The sequence below is a fragment of the Helianthus annuus genome, chromosome 8 (genome assembly GCF_002127325.2).
Source record: "Helianthus annuus cultivar XRQ/B chromosome 8, HanXRQr2.0-SUNRISE, whole genome shotgun sequence".
NCBI classification, from domain to species: domain Eukaryota; kingdom Viridiplantae; phylum Streptophyta; class Magnoliopsida; order Asterales; family Asteraceae; genus Helianthus; species Helianthus annuus.
Genome location: NC_035440.2, coordinates 116,002,319 through 116,025,526, shown reverse-complemented (window position 1 = coordinate 116,025,526; position 23,208 = coordinate 116,002,319). Strand labels below are relative to the sequence as shown.

At 35.3% G+C, this 23,208-nt stretch overlaps 1 protein-coding gene and 1 long non-coding RNA gene across 4 annotated transcripts; both read left to right on the top strand.

Annotated features, from left to right (window-relative positions):
• Positions 1 to 223: 223 nt before the first annotated feature.
• LOC110886747 lies at positions 224 to 3,463 on the top strand. 3 transcript variants are annotated; one of them, XR_002562968.2, is made up of 6 exons: positions 224 to 529; positions 624 to 1,060; positions 1,495 to 1,555; positions 1,648 to 1,756; positions 1,875 to 2,642; positions 2,957 to 3,463. It is a non-coding gene; the product is annotated as an uncharacterized LOC110886747 (long non-coding RNA). The 3 variants fall into 3 exon arrangements; XR_004863865.1 differs by adding an exon at positions 2,748 to 2,860 and having other exon boundaries at positions 1,648 to 2,642; XR_004863864.1 differs by having other exon boundaries at positions 1,648 to 2,642.
• A 10,940-nt stretch (positions 3,464 to 14,403) lies between these two features.
• On the top strand, positions 14,404 to 18,663 carry LOC110886746 (calnexin homolog). The gene is made up of 6 exons (XM_022134582.2): positions 14,404 to 14,764; positions 14,851 to 14,920; positions 16,426 to 17,552; positions 17,639 to 17,710; positions 17,788 to 17,901; positions 18,313 to 18,663. Exons 1-6 carry the CDS (start codon positions 14,666 to 14,668, stop codon positions 18,460 to 18,462), a joined length of 1,632 nt encoding a protein of 543 aa, XP_021990274.1. The 5' UTR covers positions 14,404 to 14,665; the 3' UTR covers positions 18,463 to 18,663.
• The last annotated feature ends 4,545 nt before the right edge of the window (positions 18,664 to 23,208 follow it).

Here is a 23,208-nt window from a genome sequence, read left to right as displayed (position 1 = left end):
CCATCATACAAAGTCAGCATAATAATTTATATCTCCAGATTGTATCAGCACATTATATAATACTCTAATTTGCAACATTTTGTTGCATTAGAGGTTGTACCACATGCATAATTGGTTTTTGTTGCATTAGAGGTTGTACCACATGCATAATTGGTGTTTCTTTATGAGGATACATTGTTTGCCACGTTAGTCTGGTTTTTCTATCACTTCCTCCTTTTTATCATTTTACCCTAAACTCATAAACACACATTTAGAGAGACAAAGAGAGACGGAGAGAGAACGACATGACAGAGAGCCGATCACCCCAACCCGATGAAGGTGATGATGGTGACGACTCCGACAACCAGATTGGCAACGATGGCAGCTAGGGTTCCAGTTTGGGGGTTTTGAAACCAGATCGTCAAGGTGTTCAGGATGTCTGCAATCTGGTTGTCCAATTTGGGGGTTTTGAAACACGCAGCCGGAATTAACAGTTCATGACTCATTTCGCCGTTGCCAAAGTCGCTCAAGAATCAAATCTTCAATTGAGGTATTATTGGCCCTAAATGCAACTCAAACTTTTCCATTCCCTTCATGTTATTATATGGTTTTCGGGTCTAATAAACGTTTAATTTTGTGAACAGATATGCTGTGTTTTCAAGGACTATTCTTCTGTCCCGAAGTAGCTTCATTGCTCCTTCATAATTTCTGCATTTATCACATCGGTCCACCTGGCTGTGAACGTGCTATTTTGTATTTACGGTTTAATTATGACCACATAATATTCAATAATCAAGTTCTGATATTCATATGTTTTGAATGTTTGAGAGATCATGTTTATTATGGAGGATATTAACTTTTATGTGCCCCTTTAAAATTAATAATCAAATAATCACATGTTTTGAGTGTTTGACAAATTAAAATAAAAAAATTTAAAATTATATTATTAACGTAAAAATTCTCTTCTGGGATTTGTACAAGAGTCGTTGCAGCTAGGAGCAGCAGCCATATGTCCCGATGATCCGGTTCTGTCTGTGGAGGATCTTTGTGATCAGATTCTCGAGGTCCTTAACTATTTTAGGTAAGACGTTTATAGTTGATCTTGGTATTTAATGTTTTTTTTTAATTTAGAGTAAAATGCCATTTCCGTCCATGATTTGGCCAGTTTTGCGACTTTTGTCCAAAGGTTTGTATTTCCGCATCTCGATCCAAAGGGCAATTCGGTCTTTTTCAGGGGTATTCGGTCTATTTACATAAAGTATAAAAAGCCCAAATTACCCTTTAAGTTAGTAAAAAAGGCGGAAATACACTTGGCTTAACGGAGAAAAATGGATAGAGTTAACAAGCCAGATGAAAATAGCAAGATTTCAAACCTTTTAGACCCAGATGCGGAAATACAAACTTTTGGACGAAAGTCGCAAGACTGGCCAAACCTCAGGGACAAAAATGGCATTTCACTCCTTTAATTATCTTAAAATTAATGAAATTTTATTAATCTTATTTCGTTTAATTTAGGCTCGGTGCAGTGATGTGCATGGGGGCAATGGCGGGTGCCTACATTCTTACGCTCTTTGAGGTTAGACTATTCGTTGACCCGTTTTTTAAAATAATCTAGGCTTAAAATTGAGTTTTTTTCATTGTTTAACAAATTATGGTTTTATATTACAGACAAAGCATAGAACGATATGATGCATATATGAATTCAGTGTGAAGATGGGGAATAAGAGAATTATTGTTGATAGCATCAATCACTCACATAAATGAGACATGCCCACTGGTGATATATTGGTTTAGCTAAATTATATAATATCTTGCTAATTGTTAATGTGTTAAAATCTTTTGTACAAAAAGGATGTTCTTTTATCTTAACTTTAGTTTTGGTATGTTTTGTTCAGTACGTTCGTGGACTGGCAGCATGAGGAGTTCTTTTTCATCATCCAGAACTAATTCTTTAAGATACCATGTTCATTCTGCTTACTGTACGCATAACTTAAGGTTAAAACTTGTGATTACGTCAGTTATGTGTGTTAATAGTTATCAGTGTAACGGGTTGATGGCAAGTTATTGGGTCTTACGGCTTACATGCTCAAGGCCGAATTGGGGCCAAATGTCTTAGTGTTGTAGGGAATAAAGTTTTTGATGATTATATTTGTAATCCTTTGGATTTTAGGAACATGGGCAGGAGAGAGCATACGTTAGTGAGAGCGTATTCATGTTTGTCCTTCTGTCTATCCTCTTGGTAATTATGTGTTCTCTTTAATGTGTTGCGAATTTTGATTAGTTATGGTAACTTATTTTGGTGTTGCTTTACTCGCTATGTTATTTTGGATTTATGGTTGTTATGTAAAAATATTAGACTCATCTGGTGTTTTGTACCATGACTTTTTTTCTGTTACAGTGGACATTCCATCCTTTCATATTTAAGAGTAAAAAGATTTACACAGTTCTAATATGGTGAAGGGTCCTCGCGTTTTTAGTTGTATGTGTATGAAAATTGTGAGAGAAAATGTGTAGCTTTTACTAATTTGTTATAACCAGGTTTGATTTTCAGTTTGGGCAACTAGAAAAGCCGCATGACGAGGACGACCGGCTAAATGATGCTAACGACTCAACGATGCTAGCGGCGTGAATCCTCTACGACTTTCGAAGATTTCCATCAATAAGTAAGTGTGTAGGCACACTGTTTATGATTTCGATCAACATTAAATGTGTATCTGTTTGTATTCATTCATTATTGTTTTTTCAAATAAATTGAGCGATGATGGCAGGTAAAAGCCATCAATGATGGCATGTGTAGAAATGAAAGTTTACATTGGTGAAAAATATCAATGACTAATTGATGTTTAATCTTGAGGATTTGCTGACCTCCAAAAATCCACAAGTTGAGCTGTGTTTTTTTCTTATTTTATTTACAACATGATTAATTTCCTTATTTTTTATTTTATGTTGAAATGACATTTTCCTGTTTTGTTTGCAGTTGGAAAAAGAGAAACCTAAGGCGACTTCAAGTGCTAAAAAAACACCAAAACCACCACGATCCCAGGCGCACAAAGCTTTTTAACTGGATGTTGCAGACCCGTAGCTGATTAGGGAGCTTGCCATGATTAAGAGGGCGAGAATGGAGCGTATGAAAGGCTACCTCATCCTCATCATCGCATATTCAAAGAAGGGATGTCAAGATTGATAGGAAGGGGAAACACCTTTTGAACAATTGCCTACTAGGAAACAACCGCAACTGGAAGCCGTAGTTCAAAAAGCCACGTCGCCTAGGACAATGTCTAGCCCCCGCCGCATCGCGGCGGGTTACATTTCTAGTTGTTATTAAATTAGCACATATAATTATGCTAACTGAGGGTATATGGGAAGCAAAAAAAACGCCATTATGCAGAAACTAGACAAATCAAAACACATAAAAAAAGATCTAGCAAAGGTTGAATCTTGTTGGTGAATACGAATCTAACATTTAGACTATTTTTTGGAATAACTTCCGTCGTCAGTGATGATCTTTCCATTGACGTTCCTTGATTTGACATTTAGCAAAGGTAATGATAAAAGAAACAAATTAAATTAAAGGCATGAGTAGCGATTGAATAATGCTACGTTGTTTTTTATGGGGTAGGCTAAATGTATCCTTTTTTTTATTACTTTTTATACCTCTTTTTATAAAATCACATTAAAACTTGTAATATTTACCCCCTATATAAATCATCATTTTAAAAAATATTCTTTTTGTTACAAAACAAATTCAAAAGTGTAAATAAAGACTACATATGTTTTTTTTTTTAAATTGTGTGTTTTTTAAGTTTGATTTAAAAACATATTTTTTTTAAGTTGTCAGATATTGTTTCTAAAGACACTTTCTCAAATAGTATTTTGATTATGATTTTTTATTAAACATCTTTACAAAAAAATAACAACATTTTTTCTTATAAAAACAATAAAAAGGTTTTGAACTCTCTTTTTTTAAAAAAAAAAAGTCTATATTATGTTTTTCCCTTGTCTAGTCTGTATTATAAAGGTCTTACTTTTATAATTTTTAATACGTTAAATGTGTTTAAAAAATAATTAACAAATTTTATTTATTAAAAAAGTAATAAAGTTTTTTTTTAAATGTTTACAGCCCTAGCACATATTAATTATTCAAACCATCTATATAAGTGAACAAATAAACAATAGATACTAAAATAATTTTATCAAACTACAAATTAGCAATCTATATAAGTTTAAATTTAATTAGTGTAAGAAGTATGTTATAAACAAGTTAAAAGCAGTTTAAGACTTCTGATCGAAGTGAACACTTTAAAAAAATATGTTTTTTAAATAAACATAAAAACAAACAAAATTTTGAAAAAAAAGACGTTTATAATATTTTTTAACACTTTTGAATTTGTTATGTAACAAAAAGAATACTTTTAAAAGATGATGACATGTAGAAAGGGTAAATATGATAAGTTTAAATGTGATTTTATAGAAAGGGGGTATGAAAAGTAATAAGAGGGGGTACATTTAGCAGCCCATTTTTTTTATCGTAATTAGCATAAAACAAGGGATATTGATTTGATGATGAAGAATCTATAAAATGTTTAGATTAGGATATTAGAATTTGAATTAATCTTGCATGAATTTTGGAATAATTTAATTATTGTTTTTAATTAGATATTGATAAAGGGTTTAAAAAGTCTAAAATACCCTTAAATCAGATTTAATCATTGGTTCTTACACTTTGTATAAACATATCTGATTGTATATGATCCTATACCTTTATACATAATTGGTTCTTACAATTTATATAAACATATCCGCCACTGTATATGATCATGTACCTTTGTACACAACATCACTAAAGATGTAAAACGTCTAGGCTTCATATGGGTTATTATTAGGCTGGTAGGTGTGGCTTCGTGTCCTTGTCACATCACCTTCGTTAGCGCCCCATAGTGCCCCTTTCCCATTTCTCTGGGCGCCATAGATGGCTTCACCATGGGGTTGGCGGGCGTTAAAGGCTGGTGTACGTGGGGGCCACTTTTCAAGAGCCAATCATATTTTTTGTTCCTTTTTTCTTTATATATAAATGAGACTTTAAAGAAGCTTTAAACCACTGCATGCAAGTTAGAGGGGAGCGCTTTAAAGCCCCTATGTGACATGACACTAATATGACACTGATTTGACGTGATAAAGCCCCTTCCACACCCTCTAGCCTTAGACTATGGGGTATGGGGCGGGGGTTGGGGCGTGTGTTGGCTGAAAACGCCCAAGCCACCACCCCGGGTGGGCTTGGGTTTGGGCCTGGCCCAAGGGGCGGGAGTTTAAAGCCGGGCGTGGGGCGGGTCTATGAATATGACATGGTGGGCTCTCAATGGCCAAACCAAACTAGCCGTTGGGGCATTTAAAAAAAAACTTTTCTTCCTTTATAAATACCTTACCATATTTAACATTTTTCTCACACAATATCAAACACATAAAACACAATCTTGCCATGAGTTCTTTAAGTTCAAGTGAATCGTCATCATCATCTGACGATGGTGCGGAAATATTTCTACAAACGATCGTGACGGTGGTGAAAGCTATCATGGAAGACGATGAGGAAGAGACTCCGTAACCTAAACGGAGGAGGTACATCGCTCATGAACGGCACACCGCTAACAATTTGTTGGTAAGCGATTACTTCTCAGCGGAACCTAAGTATGATGAAAAAAATGTTAGGCGTCGTTTTCGTATGAGTAGAAACTTATTTTTTAAGATATCTAGAGATCTTGAGTATAAGTATGTTTATTTCCAACAAAAACTGGATGTAACCGGGCAATTAGGATTTAGTACGTGGTAAAAGGTCACGGCCTCACTTAGACAGTTAGCGTACGACAATAGTTCGGACATTATGGATGACTATTTAAAAATGTCTGCACGTGTAGCTAGAGAAAGTATTCACAACTTTTGTTCGTGTATTTTAGAACTTTGCAGGAAAAGATATTTGAGAAAGCACTCGTTCAGTGACATGCAACAAATATTGGAACATCACGCAGATTATCATGGGCTACCCGGGATGCTAGGTAGTTTAGATTGTATGAAATGGCCTTGGGAACTTTGTCCTACCGCATGGCAAGGCGCTCACACGAGTGGATTTCACGGGATGCCAGCCATCATGCTTGAAGTGATTGCGTCCCAAGATCTTTGGATATGGCATGTGTTCTTTGGTATGCCAGGTTCACATAATGATATTACCATCATAAACCACTCGCCCCTTTTCAATGATCGGATAAATGGTATAGGACCCAAAGGAACTTTCTTTGTAAACGGGGTTGAGTACGTGTATGGGTACTACCTAGTTGATGGGATTTACCCAGAGTGGGGGGTTTTCGTAAAATCGTTCACAAGACACGGTACCATAGATCCAAAGAGATTAAAGTTTAACAGGGTCCAAATGGCTGCACGTAAAGACGTCGAGCGAGCATTCGATGTTTTGAAGAAAGGGTGGCGAATATTGGAAATGCCTTGTCGACTATGGGATAAGGATCAGATTGGAAACGTGATGTACGCATGTATCATTCTTCACAACATGATTTTGGAGGATGAAGGTAGAGCGGTCGTTACCTACTATGATGACGATGACCCCCCAACCAGGTAACGTAACAGTTACAGACGAAGATAAAGCGTCAAATGAATTTTTGATCAAGTCAAGGGATATACATCACAACCTTCGATCTGATTTGGTGGATCATGTTTCAACGATTTCTGGTTCGAAACCGACGAAGACGACGAAAAATGATTGTTTTTTATTTTGATAATTATTATGTATGTTTATGTAGTTTTCAATGGTTATATCTATTATATATAATAAATGAAAGTTATTTGGGCCACGTGTCACTTAAATAGGGCATCCTCAGTTCTCTTTTCCCGCCCAACAGTACCACTGCCCTTTTCCTTATATATCTCTCTTCTCATTTCTCCTCTTTCTTTACAAACTAGGTTTTTACAAATGCCCAGGGTTCCTTCTCTCTCTATATTCCGGCGATTCAAATTTCACAAACGCTGTAAATTAGATTTTGGCGTACATCCTTCATTTGTTCATCCATTACTTCATCAAAAGGTTTGTTCTTCTTTTTTTTATTGAAATACTTTCATGATTTCCTCTTATTTACAGTAATCCTTTGTGTTTTGGGTCTTTTCATGTAACCATTGCTAGGGTTTCGTTCGAGAGTTACATCAAGAGAAGGGGTGCCGTCTAATGGTTCTGCGGTGTTTCTCTTACAAGATTGTTTTATCTTCAGGTTTTATTTGTATGTTTATAGATCTGTGTTGATTTTTCTTAATGGTTATGATATGAGTACAACATCTGTTGATTATTGATCTGTGAATATGTTCACCGATTATTCTTTTTGAAATTAGGGTTTCATCTGTTGATTTTTATTAAAGTTTTGCTATCTGAGTTCTGACTAAATGATGATTGTCAATGATCTGTTGCAGATGATAATGATGATGATTGTTCTACGGTTGTTTCCAGTATTACTGTTCCAGCATCGTTTAAAGTATGTGTTTTTTGCTACTCCGATTTTCAAATTTGAGTTTTTAATTTTGAAGTGATATACTCTAATTCTCGGTTTATATTTCAGTTTAATCACAGTTGTTTGAAATTCATACAATCTGTTGCGGGTTATTATAGGTTTGTATTCAAAGAAGCATAAAGTTTAATTAAACACAAAGAAAGATTATTAAATTTATAGGTAAAATAATTTTTGCTTATGACTAAATGATGATTCTCATTTTCTTGTGCAGAAGATGATGATGTAGAACCCCCAGTAGTTCCTACTAAACGCAAGAAAGGATCTGCTATTGTTTTAAGATAAGATTTTATCTTACTAGAGTAATGGTGTTTCCTGCCTTTTTTGTATTAAAAGAAGCATAAAGTTTGTTTTAAAAGAGCTCTTTATGAACAAAGTTAAGGATTAAGTATATGAGGAAAGGGCTACTCTTCAACAGCTGAAGAAGCGTTTTCATGTACTGCATTTTGATCATCTGATTATTGCAGATTATGATGTTTTGTTTCATGTTGTAAGAATCAGTGAATTCTCATATAATAGATTGCTTTGCCCGATTAGATTATGTGTTAAATTATAGTTCTTTAAGTCATTGTTTCATTTTCTTGAATTCTATGTAATTTGAATTCTATGCTGAAGGACAAACAGTGGTTTTAACATTTGTTTGCAATTTCGTCAATAGTTAATGAAAACACATGTTAGGTTGAACAGTTTTAACCGAACAGTGGTTTTAAACCACCATTTTAAGCATGTTCCTTCTACAAAAAAAAAACAATATTTTAACCCAACAGTCGTTTCAATCCCCTTCAACCTCCACAAAAACAATTTTAACCCAACAGTGGTTTTCAACCAGCAGATAAACATTTCTTCATGGGCAAACACCTGTTTATGGTCAAACTTCTGTTTATGGGCAAACATCTGTTTAAGGTCAAACTTCTGTTTATGGGCAAACATCTGTTTAAGGTCAAACTTCTGTTTAAGTCCAGACAACTGATATATAAGGCGAAACATATGTTTCTTCAAAATCTGTTGACCATTAACTGTCCAAACATCAGTGTTTAAAAAACTGTTGGGTATCATCTGATAGGAAAAATAGCCACTGCTCACTTTTTTATTGTTGACATCTATTGATATTGACCATCAGTGGTTTTCCTAAAAAAACAGCCACTGCTCACTTTTTTGTTATTGATGGTGTTAATTATTGATAGATTGAAATTATCAAATAAAAACAAGAATTACAATGAAATTACCATTTTACATCATCGTTACATACCAATGAGGTAAGATTTCCTCCAACATTGTTTTGATCATAAAATTTAAAATTATATTAAAAATTAAAAAAAAAATTCTTGATGACTATTTGTTGCAAATCAAATCAGTAATTAATGCTAATTTCTTGAACTTTGGACATTTAAAATATGCAAAATGTGAATTTCAAACTGACGGTTATTATGTTTTAAAAATTAGAAAAGTCATCATGACAGTTGCTTTCAAATCAGATCAGTAATTACTGATAATATCAGTAATTACAGAAAAGTCATCATGACAATTGAGCTTCTCTCTCTTTTTTTTTCCTACTTTGCATAACAATTCAAATATTTAATATTTACTATTTAATATTTTAATAAAGGAGGATATAAGGATATATACTACTGTCGATTACCAATAAATATCTGTTCCCAATAAACATCAGTTCCCAATAAATAAGATAATTTAATAATTATCAGTTCCCACATTCAAAATTCAAAATTCAAACCGTATATTCTAATCCTATAAATAAGATATAATTATCTGCTATCACATTCAAATCTCGCTCGCTCATATATGTGTGCGTATCTCTCTCTCTCGAATGCATCTTTCTCGTGATTTAGGCGGTAATCTTCGATTACACTTCTTTGTTCCAATGTTTGTTGAACATGTTATCGTTCCAGTATCATTGTTCCAACATCGTCGTTTTAATGAAGCTTCCCATCACACATCAACCTTTCAATATCGATGTTGCAGTATCATTGTTGCAACATCGTGAAAAGTTGCATTGTTCGATTTTCGTTAAATCGAAAGTCAGGTTTTCTTGCGTCAGGTTTATCATTGGGATTTCTTCTTTTATAGAAAGTTTGGATAGATTCGTGCAATATCTTGAAAACTTAGATGTGCTACAACAGTTGAGAAGAGACCTTTGCATTTTAGGTTTGTTTGTTATTTGTGTTGTCAGTAATATAGAGTGCGGTGATAGAGACGTGCAGTTCTTGGCGATGCTGAAGTACATACATCTAGAGGTTCAGCAATCGATGGAGTTGAAACTAAAGTTTCTTAATTCTTGCTGTTATTCTTAGATTTGAACTTTAATATTGTTCAGTATGTCATGTAATTATTGGACTTTTAGTTTTAGGTTCATGAATAAATGAATTAATGATTTAATTTTATGAATCTATGTTGTATTTTATTTTTATTTATTATTTAGTGTTTGAGTAAGATTTACATTATGTTGATGTTGATGTTGAATTGTGTCTGAACATCTGTTTGGTAAGACAACAGAGGTTTAATAGTGTCAATGCTTCCTCTCAAAGGGTTATGTTGTGGTTATAACAGCTGATCATGCTAAGGACTGTTTTAATTAACCACTGCTCCTTATAAAGACTGATGTTCTTAAAGGCTTATGAGGCCTATCCACTGTTGAAAGCTATGTTAGATTGTTAGATTTCATATCACTGAGATGTTTATATATAACGGTACTAGGTTTTTATTCGGAATTGCTTCCCGGGCTCGGAAAAGTTATTTAGATTAATTAATTACTATTTGTTTGTAATACGACCACATTACATCAACCATCTTATTCTATTCAACAACATTGTCTTAAAATCACCGAATTAGATCATGAACCCATATTATAGATCTTACAAAAGCACAACAGGATAAGATGTTGAGGACAAAGCCCTGTTAAAGACAACCACTTATGTTAAAGACAACCATATTCAACCGAATTAGATCATGAACCCATATTCAGATGTTCAATAAAGACTGATGTACTTAAAGACTGATGAGAGCGTTCCACTGTTGAGGACAAAGCCCTGTTAAAGACAACCACTTATGTACCTAAAGGCTGATGAACGAAAGGAAAGCCACTGCTCAGTAGCAGCTGCGTTTCAGCAACTACAGCGGATTCAACTTTATTAATTATTTATCAGTGTTTCTTATGTAACAGTGTTTAGTGTAGCAGTGGTTCATAAAGTTTATCTCTGGAGACAAACGCTATACAAACTCAAATACGAACCACTGCCCAATAACAAAAGTGGTTCAAATTAAAAACAGATATTCTACCTTTGTTTATGTTAACATATTTATCACATCAGTGTTTTATACTCTGTTAGATTGTTAAACTTCATATCACTGGGTTGTTTATATATAACGGTATTTATCACATCACCCCAGCATGCTAACTGATTATATGTAATACTTTATTTTAAAAATCTCAACATTCATCCTAAATATAGTTAAAATGAAAATTTTTTATGAATTATAAGCTTTAAAATGTTTTCAGGCTATCCACTGATAACTTAAAGTCTCCCACTGTTTTCATTGTAATTATTGCAACCACTGTTATTATTCCATCAGTGGATTTTTAAAACAACTGTGTTCCATTACTCATCAGGGGTTGGCTCGTGGACAATTCATAGCTGTCAGATCTTTTGTAACCGCTGCCACGTCAGCATTCACTTTTAAAGTTCAAAAACCCTGATCAAAATCCCCAAACAGCTTTTTAACTGTCGAATCGAATTCATTTTTCCTTTTTCAAAGCAGTTATCCTCCATTTCTCTCAAAATTCCTCATCGTCCTTCTTCATCAAATGGCAAAATCAAGGTCTTCATCAGTTAAAAGGAAATCCAGTCAAAAGGTCATAGAAATTCGATACAAAGCTCCCCATAACTACTTAGGTCCGTTGACAAAACCAAGTAACACTGAAACGTTCAATTCCGTCATGGATGCCCTTTCGTCTTCAAAGTACAAAACTTTGTTGACTTCTGATGCTCCGATTTACTTGGCAACGCAGAGGGAATTTTGGAAAAATGTAAAAGTTGAATATCAAGATAAAACACCCATAGCGATCAATTCCTCGATAAAGGGTGTTGATGTTAAAATCACACCACAAACCATCTCTGAGGTGTTTGAACTCAATGATCTTGAAGGTAAGACTTTTTTTTCCCTAAAATAGAGTATCAAACAGATTTTTTAGAAAGAGGGTATGCAAAGCAAATGAAAAAAGACACTTTGCAAAAAGGCAGTTTTCCCCTTGCCCCAAGGTTTTTGTTTCATACCCTCTTAATGTGTGTTTCTAATAAGACTACTGCTTTCAATGAAATTCCATTAAAGATCCAATACCTGGCATATGCTATCTTGCATGGGGAAAACTTTAACTATTCACAGGAGATCTTTAATGACTTGGTAAAAAATGTTGATAGCAAATCTTTTTTTACTATTTCCAAGGTTCCTAAGCTTTTATTTTCAAAAGAAATTTCGAAAGGATGATGCCCATGTACTCATCCAGGGTGAATCTTTTCAAATAAATGGTCTTACACCATTAACATTTACAAAGCTATCAAAAGTGTCCAAAACACAAGCAGAGGCTCCTGAGCAGACTTTAGCAGCTACCACTGTTCCTCAGGCACCTACTGCTGAGCCCACTGCTCAAGGTGATCACAGCAGCAAAACAACTGCTGTGAAACCCACTTCAACACACACTACATCCACTACTTTATCCCCATTACCAAAAATCCCTTCACCACCACCAATACCACCTGCTAAAAGGTAGAAGACAAGAGTTGACACATCATCCGTTGTAATTGCAACAGTGGTTGAAACCCCAGTTGTTTCAACAGCTATTAGTCAAACACACACCATCACTACTCAAACACCACAAACAAAACCATCATCACAAAACTCACCACCTGCGTTAAAGCAAAAGACAACTGTTGATACATCAACAGTTGTATTGACAACAGTGGTTGAGACACCCGTTGTTTCGACAACTGTTAATCAATTACCTACCACTTTTAACAATCCTTCCCAAGCCATAATTCTGTTTGCTCTAAAACCTCAAATAGAAACACCTCCTCCTGAAAATGTGTATACTAGAAGAAAAAATCTTCAAGTGCATGATGATGACATACCAGTACCTGATCCTGTTTCATCTGTACCTTCTAAAATCACCAAACCTGAATCTTTCATTCCTCCAAAATTGGTCAATCCAATCAAAGATCCAATAGCTCTTCAAGGATATGACTCTGCAGATACTACCCCAGCAGCTGCCAGTTATCCACTGGAAGTCCATGCAGTAAAGAATGAAATGAGGCAGTTCTACACAGTGGATGATCCTTCAAAAAGGAAATTCCCTTCTCTGCTTGGTTTTAGAAATCCAAAAAACATGGATGAATATCTAAAACTAAAAGCTAAACAAGCTCAAATAATAGCTAGGGTTGAATGCGAAGGAGAAAATGACAATGTGTATTCAAGTCATTATCAGTTTTTACTCACGAAAGTCAAGCTCATGGAAGACTATGCTAGAGATTTGAGTAAAGAAATGTCAAATGTACCACCAGAACCTGGCCTGCAAAAAGATGTGAGAAAAGACATTCTGGCACTGATCATGAGTGAGAAGTTCTACCCTGCCAAGGAAGAACAATTCCAAGATTGGCCACTTGTTGGTCTCAAAGCAGAACTCAACAGAACTGAAAGAGTAAAAAGAGATCCAAGCATGAAAAGGTCAGCACCAAACTGGCGTAAATACAAAAAGCCTATTGATGATCTTACCTTGGAGTATAAAAGAAAGAAACAAGAGTTGGTTGATGCAAAGGTTGCACCTGCCAAGGTCATAGCAAAATGGACAAGGCAGTACACTGATGAAGCTTATGAAAGGCTGAGAAAAAGGAGAGAAACAGATCCTAGCCTTCCAAAGAAGCCTGATTACAAAACTATTAATATGTCAAAGAAGCAGGTCCACAATTCTGAACCACTGTTCACATCATCAGATACCTCTATCATTATGTTAAACCAAAGAAAGAGGCAAAAGTTGACTGACGCAGAAGAGAAAAAGCAAGAAGCTGTATATTTTAAAGAGGCTATGAAGAAAATGGCACTTGAAGATGACAGCTCAGCAAAGCTTCAACATACATTGGAATCCAACCACCGATGAAGTATAAAAATTGAAGCTCAAACTACTGATGGGATCCAAGCATTGTTGAAGATCAAAGCATTGTCATTCAATGTCTGATCCCCCTTTGAAGATAGCACAATTCAGTGTTTATGTTGAACATTTGATTTACTTTTGGTCAACGTCTATTTGAATTTTGGTGAAAATCTTATTTTGTTAAGAAGTACAAGAACAAACATTTTTACAAAATTCCAAATCACCTGATCATTTAAGTGCATTGAAGTAAAATTGGAAACAATGTTATTCATGTGGTCGCTTTTGTTTGATCTATAATATCGGTTCATGATCTATTTCCGTGATTTTAAGAAAATGTTGTTGAATAGAATAAGATGGTTGATGTAATATGATCGTATTAATAACAAATAGTAATTAATTAATCTAAATAACTTTCCCGAGCCCGGGAAGCAATCTCGGGTAAAAACCTAATATATATATATTAAAAAAAAATTGATGTGGCTTGGCCACGCCACCCCAGCCACGCTCACCATACCCCCTACAACTTGGGTTTGTGTATTAAATGCACCCTAATCCATGTGTCAACCCATGCACCAAACCCCCGCCCCACCATACCCCACGATGTTTTGAGGTTCACAGCCCGAATCCGGCAATACAGCCCGTCAACCCAAGTCAAAAGTCAACACATGAAAAAACAGGCCATTAGTTTCACCCAAAACACAATCCACAGATCATGACCATTGATCTCAAATTTCAACACAAGTAAACAAAGCCATGACTCGACATAACACGTGTCAAACGTCCATTGGCTAGTGAAACGTGGCATGCGATATTATTGGCCAGATCAACTCAACACAACTCCTTGTTAGATCTATATAGCTTCACTAACTATATTGAACTGCATATATATCTTTCTAGATGCTTCTTCTCTAAATCAACAACAATTCAACATCAAAAGCGATTCAGATCAGAAGTTTTGCTGGTGAATTAGGTTATGGAATTAAGCAGGAGGAAGATGTGTTGTTATATGCAGTTTTGTTGTTTTGTGTTGATCGGATGCTTCATTTCGCAGATTTGTGCTTCTTCTGACGCTGTAAGTGAACTGATTTGATGTTGTTTTCATAGATCTGTAACCTGTAATGTATAGATTTGTAACTAGTAATTTGGTATTGTTTGTAGATATTTTACGAGCCGTTTGATGAATCGTTCGAGGGGAGTTGGATCGTGTCTGAGAAGGAAGATTATTCCGGTAAGAGTTGGTTTAATTTGAGATGTTGTTTGTGTGATTAGGTTGATTGAATTGTTGTTAGTGTTTGTGTTGTTAGGAGAATTGGTTGAAGTGCTGATGTTAATAGTTTGGTAGATTGATTGAATTTTGCTTGATTAACTTGTTGTTAGTGTTTAAGTTGTTAGGAAAGTTGATTGAATTGTTGATGTTAATAGTGTTTTTTGATTGAATTTGGTTTGATTAACTTTTGTTAGGGTTTAAGTGGTTTAAGAGAATCAGTTGAACTGTTGCTGTTAATAGCCTGGTGAATTGATTGAATTTAGTTAGATTAACTTGTTATTAGTGCTTAAGTGGTTTACGAAAATCGATTGAACTCTGTGTCAACGGCTATATGATTGGTTATGGAATATGGTCATAGAAGAATCCATGGCCTGTACTGCGATTCTAAAGTTTGTTAATTAGCTCTAGAGATTTGAGTGTGAAAATTGTAGTATGAACTGGTTTGAGTGGATATCATGTTCTGTAGTCTACTTAAATGCCTCATTTACATGATTACAGACATACGATACATTTTGCTATTTAATTTTTCTTTCTCTGTTCACATTTCAATCTGACTTGAGCTTGCCCGTGTAGTACTAATTAACCACCATATACTGAACACTTGATGGTGACCTTTTTGTTTAGAAGTCGTAATATCCATTGAAGATCCCAATGGTTCGTTCTTGATCAGATATTATTAAAACTAGTTATCTAAAATATGGTCTATGTTGTCATGCTGATGTTATGATACTCTTTCAGGTCACCTACCTACATAATACAAATTGATAACAGAACAAAGTTAAAAGTCATCGTCAAACACACGTCAAGTTTTTTTAATGATAATCCAAATTACACATCCCCCTTAACCATACAATAATTACAAGAGATCCAGATGAATATACCCACTAACCTATGAATGTACACAATTTGGGCCTGGGCCAGCCTAGATAACTTAGGTGCTGTGGCCCGTGGGTTTTTTTTTTAAGTACTATGGATCGACCTAGGGTGTAGTTTAAGAGAAAATCACCAGATTGGCCATCTTGACCAATGATTTTGACAAAATAGCCTTGATTTTTTAAACAATTTCTTTACAAAAAAAGTCAGGCTATTTTGTCAAAAAACTCATCGGTCAAAATGAGCATTTTGGCGATTTTCTATTATATAATGACCTAAGTTTATCTCATAATCGATCAGTTAATTCATGGTAGAATAAATAATGAACTTGCAAGCTCTCATTCATTATGTTTATTTCTTCCTAATTTGTTGTTTAGCTGTTTTGTTATCTATCTGCTACAGGCAATCATATTGGTTGTTGTTGACTTTATTGTTTTTTTGTTGTTGTGTTATATGACAAATTGTTTAATTGATCGCTTGTGTACTCATGTGGATGTTCAGATATAAACTTTGTTTCAAGGTTCCCTTCTTATGGTTTTGGTTTTTCCAATATCACTTTCTGAACTTCATTATCATATAATTGTGGTCCATAGGTGAATGGAAACACTCAAAGAGCGAGGGACACGATGATTACGGGCTTCTTGTGAGCGATAAAGCAAGAAAATACGCAATCGTCAAGGAGCTAGAAAAACCCGTCGAGCTCAAGGACGGTACAATCGTTCTCCAATACGAAGTCCGTCTTCAAAATGGTCTCGAGTGCGGTGGTGCATATTTGAAATACCTTCGACCACAAGAAGCTGGGTGGACTGCCAAGGGGTTTGACAATGAATCTCCTTACTCGATCATGTTCGGCCCCGACAAATGCGGTGCAACAAACAAGGTTCATTTCATCTTAAAGCACAAAAACCCGAAAAGCGGAGAGTACGTTGAACACCATCTTAAGTTCCCTCCTTCTGTCCCGTCAGACAAATTAACCCATGTTTACACCGCCGTTATAAAACCCGACAACGAGCTTGTAATCTTGATCGATGGAGAAGAGAAAAAGAAGGCTAATTTTCTCTCTTCTGAAGACTTCGAACCCGCGTTAATCCCCGCAAAAACCATTCCGGACCCTGATGATAAAAAGCCCGAAGATTGGGACGAGCGTGCTAAAATCCCCGACCCGGAAGCAACAAAGCCCGACGATTGGGATGAGGATGCACCTATGGAAATACTAGACGAAGAAGCAGAGAAACCCGAAGGGTGGTTAGACGACGAGCCTGAGGAGATTGATGACCCGGAAGCGGTTAAACCCGAGGATTGGGATGACGAGGAGGATGGTGAATGGGAAGCACCGCAAATCGAAAACCCAAAATGTGAATCGGCACCGGGGTGTGGAGAATGGAGGAGACCGTTAAAGAGGAACCCGGCTTACAAGGGTAAATGGCATGCTCCGCTTATTGACAACCCCGCTTACAAGGGGATATGGAAGCCGCGTGAGATTCCGAACCCTGACTACTTTGAACTTGAAAAGCCTAACTTTGAGCCGATTGCTGCGATTGGTATCGAGATCTGGACCATGCAAGATGGAATCTTGTTTGACAGCATTTTGATAGCGAGTGATGGGAAAACCGCAGCGGAAATCAGGGATACTACATGGAAGCCGAAGTTTAAGGTGGAAGAAGAGAAACAGAAGGCTGAAGAAAAGTCAGCCGGGCTTGATGGGCTCAAAGGAATCCAGGTAACCAACTAACAAATAAAAAATATATTGTTTTTAATTATTACTTTTTTAAACTTTTCTCTAATTGTTCACTCATGTCTTTGCAGAAAGCTGTGTTTGATGTGCTTTACAAGATCGCTGACTTGCCTTTCTTGGGTGACCACAAGGTCAAAGTTTTGGTAAGTCGATAATACTAGAGAAGAATGTTTCGGTTTTCCATGTTGTGTGTTTCTAAAACCTGTTTTTTGTATTGCAGGAACTTATTGAGAAGGCTGAAACACAACCAAACTTTACAATTGGTGTCATAGTTTCAATCATTGTTGTGATCTTCAGCATCTTGTTGAAGTTGTTGTTTGGTGGGAAGAAAGCGGTAAGGACCAAACTTAGGGTTCTCTTTTTCATGTATGATTAAAGGTTGCAATTGTGGTGGGTAACATGTCAGAATAGGATCATGTTGAAATGGGTCAACCCAATTTAAATTTTACTCAAATTGGGCCAGGCCTCTTCGGTTAATTTGATTAAGAAACAATATTAGTATGGGATAATGGTAAGCAACCCATTGATGAAACAAACTTTCTGGATTTGAGAAAAACAAATTTTCAAGGTTGAACAAACTTAGAATAGTCTTTGGGCTCAAGACATTTGACCATATTGACCAATTAACGAGCACACGGGTTGAATCATGATCCATTAACAAGCAAATAGGTCGGAAGCAATGGGTCAAATTAGACCCAATGTTGATGTTGGTTGATTTATGAACCCTGTAATTTTGATTTTACAGGCACCGAAGGTGAATGTGGTACCGGAAAAGAAGGAAGAAGGGGAGGCGTCAAACACAGCCGAAGGCGAAGGCGAAGGTGAAGGTGAAGAAGAGAAAACCGAGGGTGAAGTGGCGGCAGCTCCTCGTAGAAGGACAAGACGCGACACCTAATGAGAGATGGAGAAGCTATAGTTGGTAGTGGTTTAGGTGGTATTTTAAGGATGTTTTTGTTTGGTTAAAACAACACAAGGAGAAGCTTTTTGTATGCGTTGTAAATGGAGATTATTCGTGTAATACTAGCATCCATCATGGCTGGATAATTTTGTAAGTCCTAACAAAATTGTTTGATAAAACTACACTCTTCTCACAAAAGATGCAATATTTGGACATCTCACTTTCCCCCATATAAACAGTTTACATACGCAATTTGGACCTTCATGGCTGCCGCTTCACGGGCTCCTTGATCCTTGTTTTGGCGAACTTACACGATCATTTTCTACATTGAACATTATTTCTAACTTTTTTAGCAACTTCATGGAAAAAATAGAAATTGAAAAGTTTTATGTTTGAATAAGTTTTATCATGACTAATATAAGTATGTAACAAGCCAGATGTTTGAAAATTGCACCAACTCGCGTTGTGTTTGATTGCATAGGTTTCTAGCTAATCAAAAGGAGAAAGGTTGAATTTGATATATATCTAACAAAAACTAAAAATATCATATATGTCCTTACAAAATAATTAAAATATCAAATATACCCAATTTATTAATAACAATTTAATAAATAATTATTTTATTCTTATTTCTTTAACTTCAAGTTTTCATATATGCTCATCTTTCAGCTTCGTATTTTTATATAACACATTTTAAGTTTAAATTTAATTTTACCCATTTTTTTATTTTTTTCATAAGCCATAGTATTTATTCTTCATATATATAATATTTAAGCTATTATAAATTAAGCTAGAAATGAGTAAATATAATATTTGAAATTAGATGTTATATATGAGATCTTAAAGTTTTAAAAACATAAGGGTAAAATTGTCATTTGTTAAATTGTTTTTAATGAATTGGGTATATATAATATTTCAACTACTTTGTAAAGGTATATATGATATTTATAAGTTTGTAGAAGTATATATGATATTTTACAAGTTTGCAGGGGTAGGGAAGGGTTTAAATGAGAATGCTAAATATTGTGAGAACCGTGAGAACAAATGAAAAAACCATGAGAACTTGGTAAAAAACAATTCAAATTTAAATTTTTTTTTCTACACTTATCATTATTATTCGAATACAATGTTAGAAATTTAATTTACACGTTTAAATTTACGTGAATTCGTAAATAAAGAAAATTTACACATGTGTAAGTTTGCCATTTACACATGTGTAAATCTGTTATATTTACACATGTGTACAAATTCTAAAAAAAGTGATTTTGAAAGAAGAAATGAATTATTTGATGTTATAAATTCTTGTTTTGATGTTATATCTTAATTACAATGAGGTTTGTATTAAAAAAATTGGTTTTGATTGGTTTTTTCATTCGTTCTCATGGTTCTCGTAATATTTAGCGTTCTCAAGATAACCCTCCCCTGCAGGGGTATATATGATATTGCCCCTTTTAAGAATATACAACATAAGTGTTTGTACTTCACAAGTTCCATAGTCGGAGGTTTGGGCAAGTAACCTATTATCATAGGGTAGACAGGCGCGATCCTCGAATTGGGATACCGATTGAGGCTATTACAATCTGTAACAGTGAAGGAGGTTAGTCTGTTATAGACCGTAAGACTAAAGACACCTAATCAACAAATCAAAATCGTTAGTATTTTTTTTAAATAACTAAAGATGTTAAAGAGAGGCTTAGTATTTGCATTCCTATACTTGGCAAAAAAGTCGAGCCTTTCGCTATTCTTGATCATTTTCATAGTTTTTATTATTTTCTACACAACTTTCCGTTATCACCTTACATATTTTACTTTATCTTAAGTAGTATATTATTTACAAAACGTTTTAATTGTGACTTGGTATAAAGCCTTAAAATAGATTATATGACAATTTTAGACTTGTGGTAGGGGAGAAGTTATAAAAATACCCCTTATATTACTAATTAATCCACTATATTGATTTGATATTATATGATCTGTCACAAACACAGTATCAAGAAAAAAAAAAACACTTTATTAAAGCACTAGTCGACACAGATTTTACCGATCAAATACAAGAATCAGTCGGCAAAGATTACCGACCAAGAATCACCACATTCTACAAGAAATAGAAACTCTCAACCTATGCAGATCATCACGTTGATGATCTGCTCTAAAAGATGATCAGAATGATCACCAAATCACACAACTCACAAACAAGAAACCCTAAGTACAGAGCGTTTGTAGAGAGAGAGAGAGAGAGAATGAAGAGCAATAATAGAACTGAGAGAGAGATGAAGAGATTGCTTATCTCTGCCCTTATCTCTTGTATATATAACACCGGCTTCAAGACACAAGCCCACACGCTCCAGCAGCATCTACAAGCCCACACATCTTCTTTAATAAGCCCATCCAATACTTCATCATCAGCCCAACAACACTCACCTCACATGCCCATGAAAAATATAAACATATCAAGTAAGAAATAAAATAACATACAAAAGATATAAAAAAGAGTAATATTGAATTGTTATTTTAACATCCCCTCCCCCATAATTCAATATTTGAACTCATCATGAAGTTTAAGCACACTACATACTTTTTCATGAGAGTTTACCAACAAACCTTTGGTAAAGACATCAGCAGCTTGCTCAGACGAAGAAACTCCTCCAATTTTAGTAACACCTTTAGAAACATTTTTTCTTAGAAAAAGCAGATCAATTTCAAAATGTTTAGTCTTGTTATGGAAGACAGTATTAGCAGCTATAGATATGGCTGTTGTATTGTCACAGTAAAGATCCATAGGAAGTTGAATTGGTAGATTCAACTCCTTTAAAATATTTGACAACCAAATGGGTTCACATATAGCAGCACATATTGACCGATATTCTGCCTCAACAGATGACCGAGATATTGTGGACTGCTTTTTGCTTTTCCATGAAATTAAACAAGTTCCTAAAAAAATACAATAACCAGTAATAGATTTTCTTGACTCTAAACACTTTCCCCAATTAGAATCAGCAAAACCTTTTAACTGAAAATTTTCACTTTTTTTCAAATAACACTCCTTTACCAGGAGAACCTTTGAGATACCTTATAACTCTTAATGCAATTTAAAATGTGCACTCAAAGGTTTATGCATATATTGACTCAGATAATGTACAACATACGCAATATCTGGACGAGTGTGTGATAAAAAGATTAACTTCCCTACAAGTTTTTGATAAACTGTAATATCACTTAAAGGAAGGTTATCTGTTTCACCCAAATGAGTCAGCACATGATTGGCCTTAATGAGACTGTCAACAGGTTTACACCCAGTCAAACCATATTCAGACAACAAATCTACACAATATTTTCTTTGGGACAAACACAGACCCTTATTATTTCTAAAAACCTCAATTCCCAGAAAATACTTCAACTGACCCAAATCCTTTATTAAAAACTTAGTTTTTAAGAAATTCTTAACATTGGCAATTTCATCTAAACAATCACCAGTAATAATGATATCATCCATGTAAACAAGTAAAATCACAAAACCAGATTTATTAGTTTTGACAAACATGGAATGATCACATTTACTTTGATGCGGATAGGCCCGATCTCTTTAGTTATCTCTTTATTTGAATTTAATATTTTATCTTATTTTGTTTTCTTTTGAGTTATGATCCATATCTTATAAATAGGAAGTTTAGGGTTATTGTTTTAGTCAGTTTTTATTATAAAAGAACTTTGTTCTCGGAACCTTTTGGTTCGATTTATCGTCTTTGATTATCAGTAGTTTCTTGGAACCTTTTGGTTCGATTTATCGTCTTTGATTATCAATAGTTTCTTAAGCCATTTGATCGCACGCGAAACTGCATCAGGTGGTATCAGAGCTTTGGTTTTCAAATGGCTCAACGTGATAGCGATTATTCTCGTGTCCGTAGAATCGCCGACCGAGGCAACGACAGAGATGGTCCCGAATCACGTGCTCGTGGAGAAGACCGACATCCTACCCACAGAATCGTCGACTGAGGCAGTGGAAGGGTTGGTGCTGACCCATGGGATATTAAGATCAGAAGACTCCGTCAACGAGTTCGAGACCTCGAATTACAACACGAGATCCAACGAATCAAGCAACGGATCCACGATCTTGAGGCACTGTCGACATGGGAGGAAACGGAACTGGAATAATTCGTCGGGGACAAGTTATCCGAGGACAAGGAGTATCCTACAAATGGCGACACTATCTATGATTCTCCTCCCGTGTGTGATAAATACGTGGACGAAGATTGGTATTCTTGGGTTACCGGTGGTGACTTACCGGGTGATGAATGGGGTTTCAAAATTCATAATGTTGAAGGTGATACGATGGTAGATAACGGTGGTGATGTGGTAGCTTCTGGTGTAGTAGAGATGGTTAAGGATTGTGATTGGGTGGCTAACGGTGGTGTTGTATCGACCACGGAAGATACAAGATTTGTTAAGCCGCAAATCATGGATGAATTGAAAATTTCTACGGTAAACAAGGAAAGTAGGGATATGGTATCTCCATTTATTAGTTTGAAAATTCAATTTATTCATATTAGTGAGGTTGAAGATAAACCGACTGAAAAGATGAAGTTTTATTCAATTACGGGGGACAATCAAAAGTCTATAGTGGGCCCCATTGTTGGTGATTGCATTGACATGAAGGTTGCACCTGGATGGGGCATGCATGGTTTATCCAAAGTGGCTAATGGTGAACACATGAAAAAACAAAAAAATAGAGATGCATTGCATGTG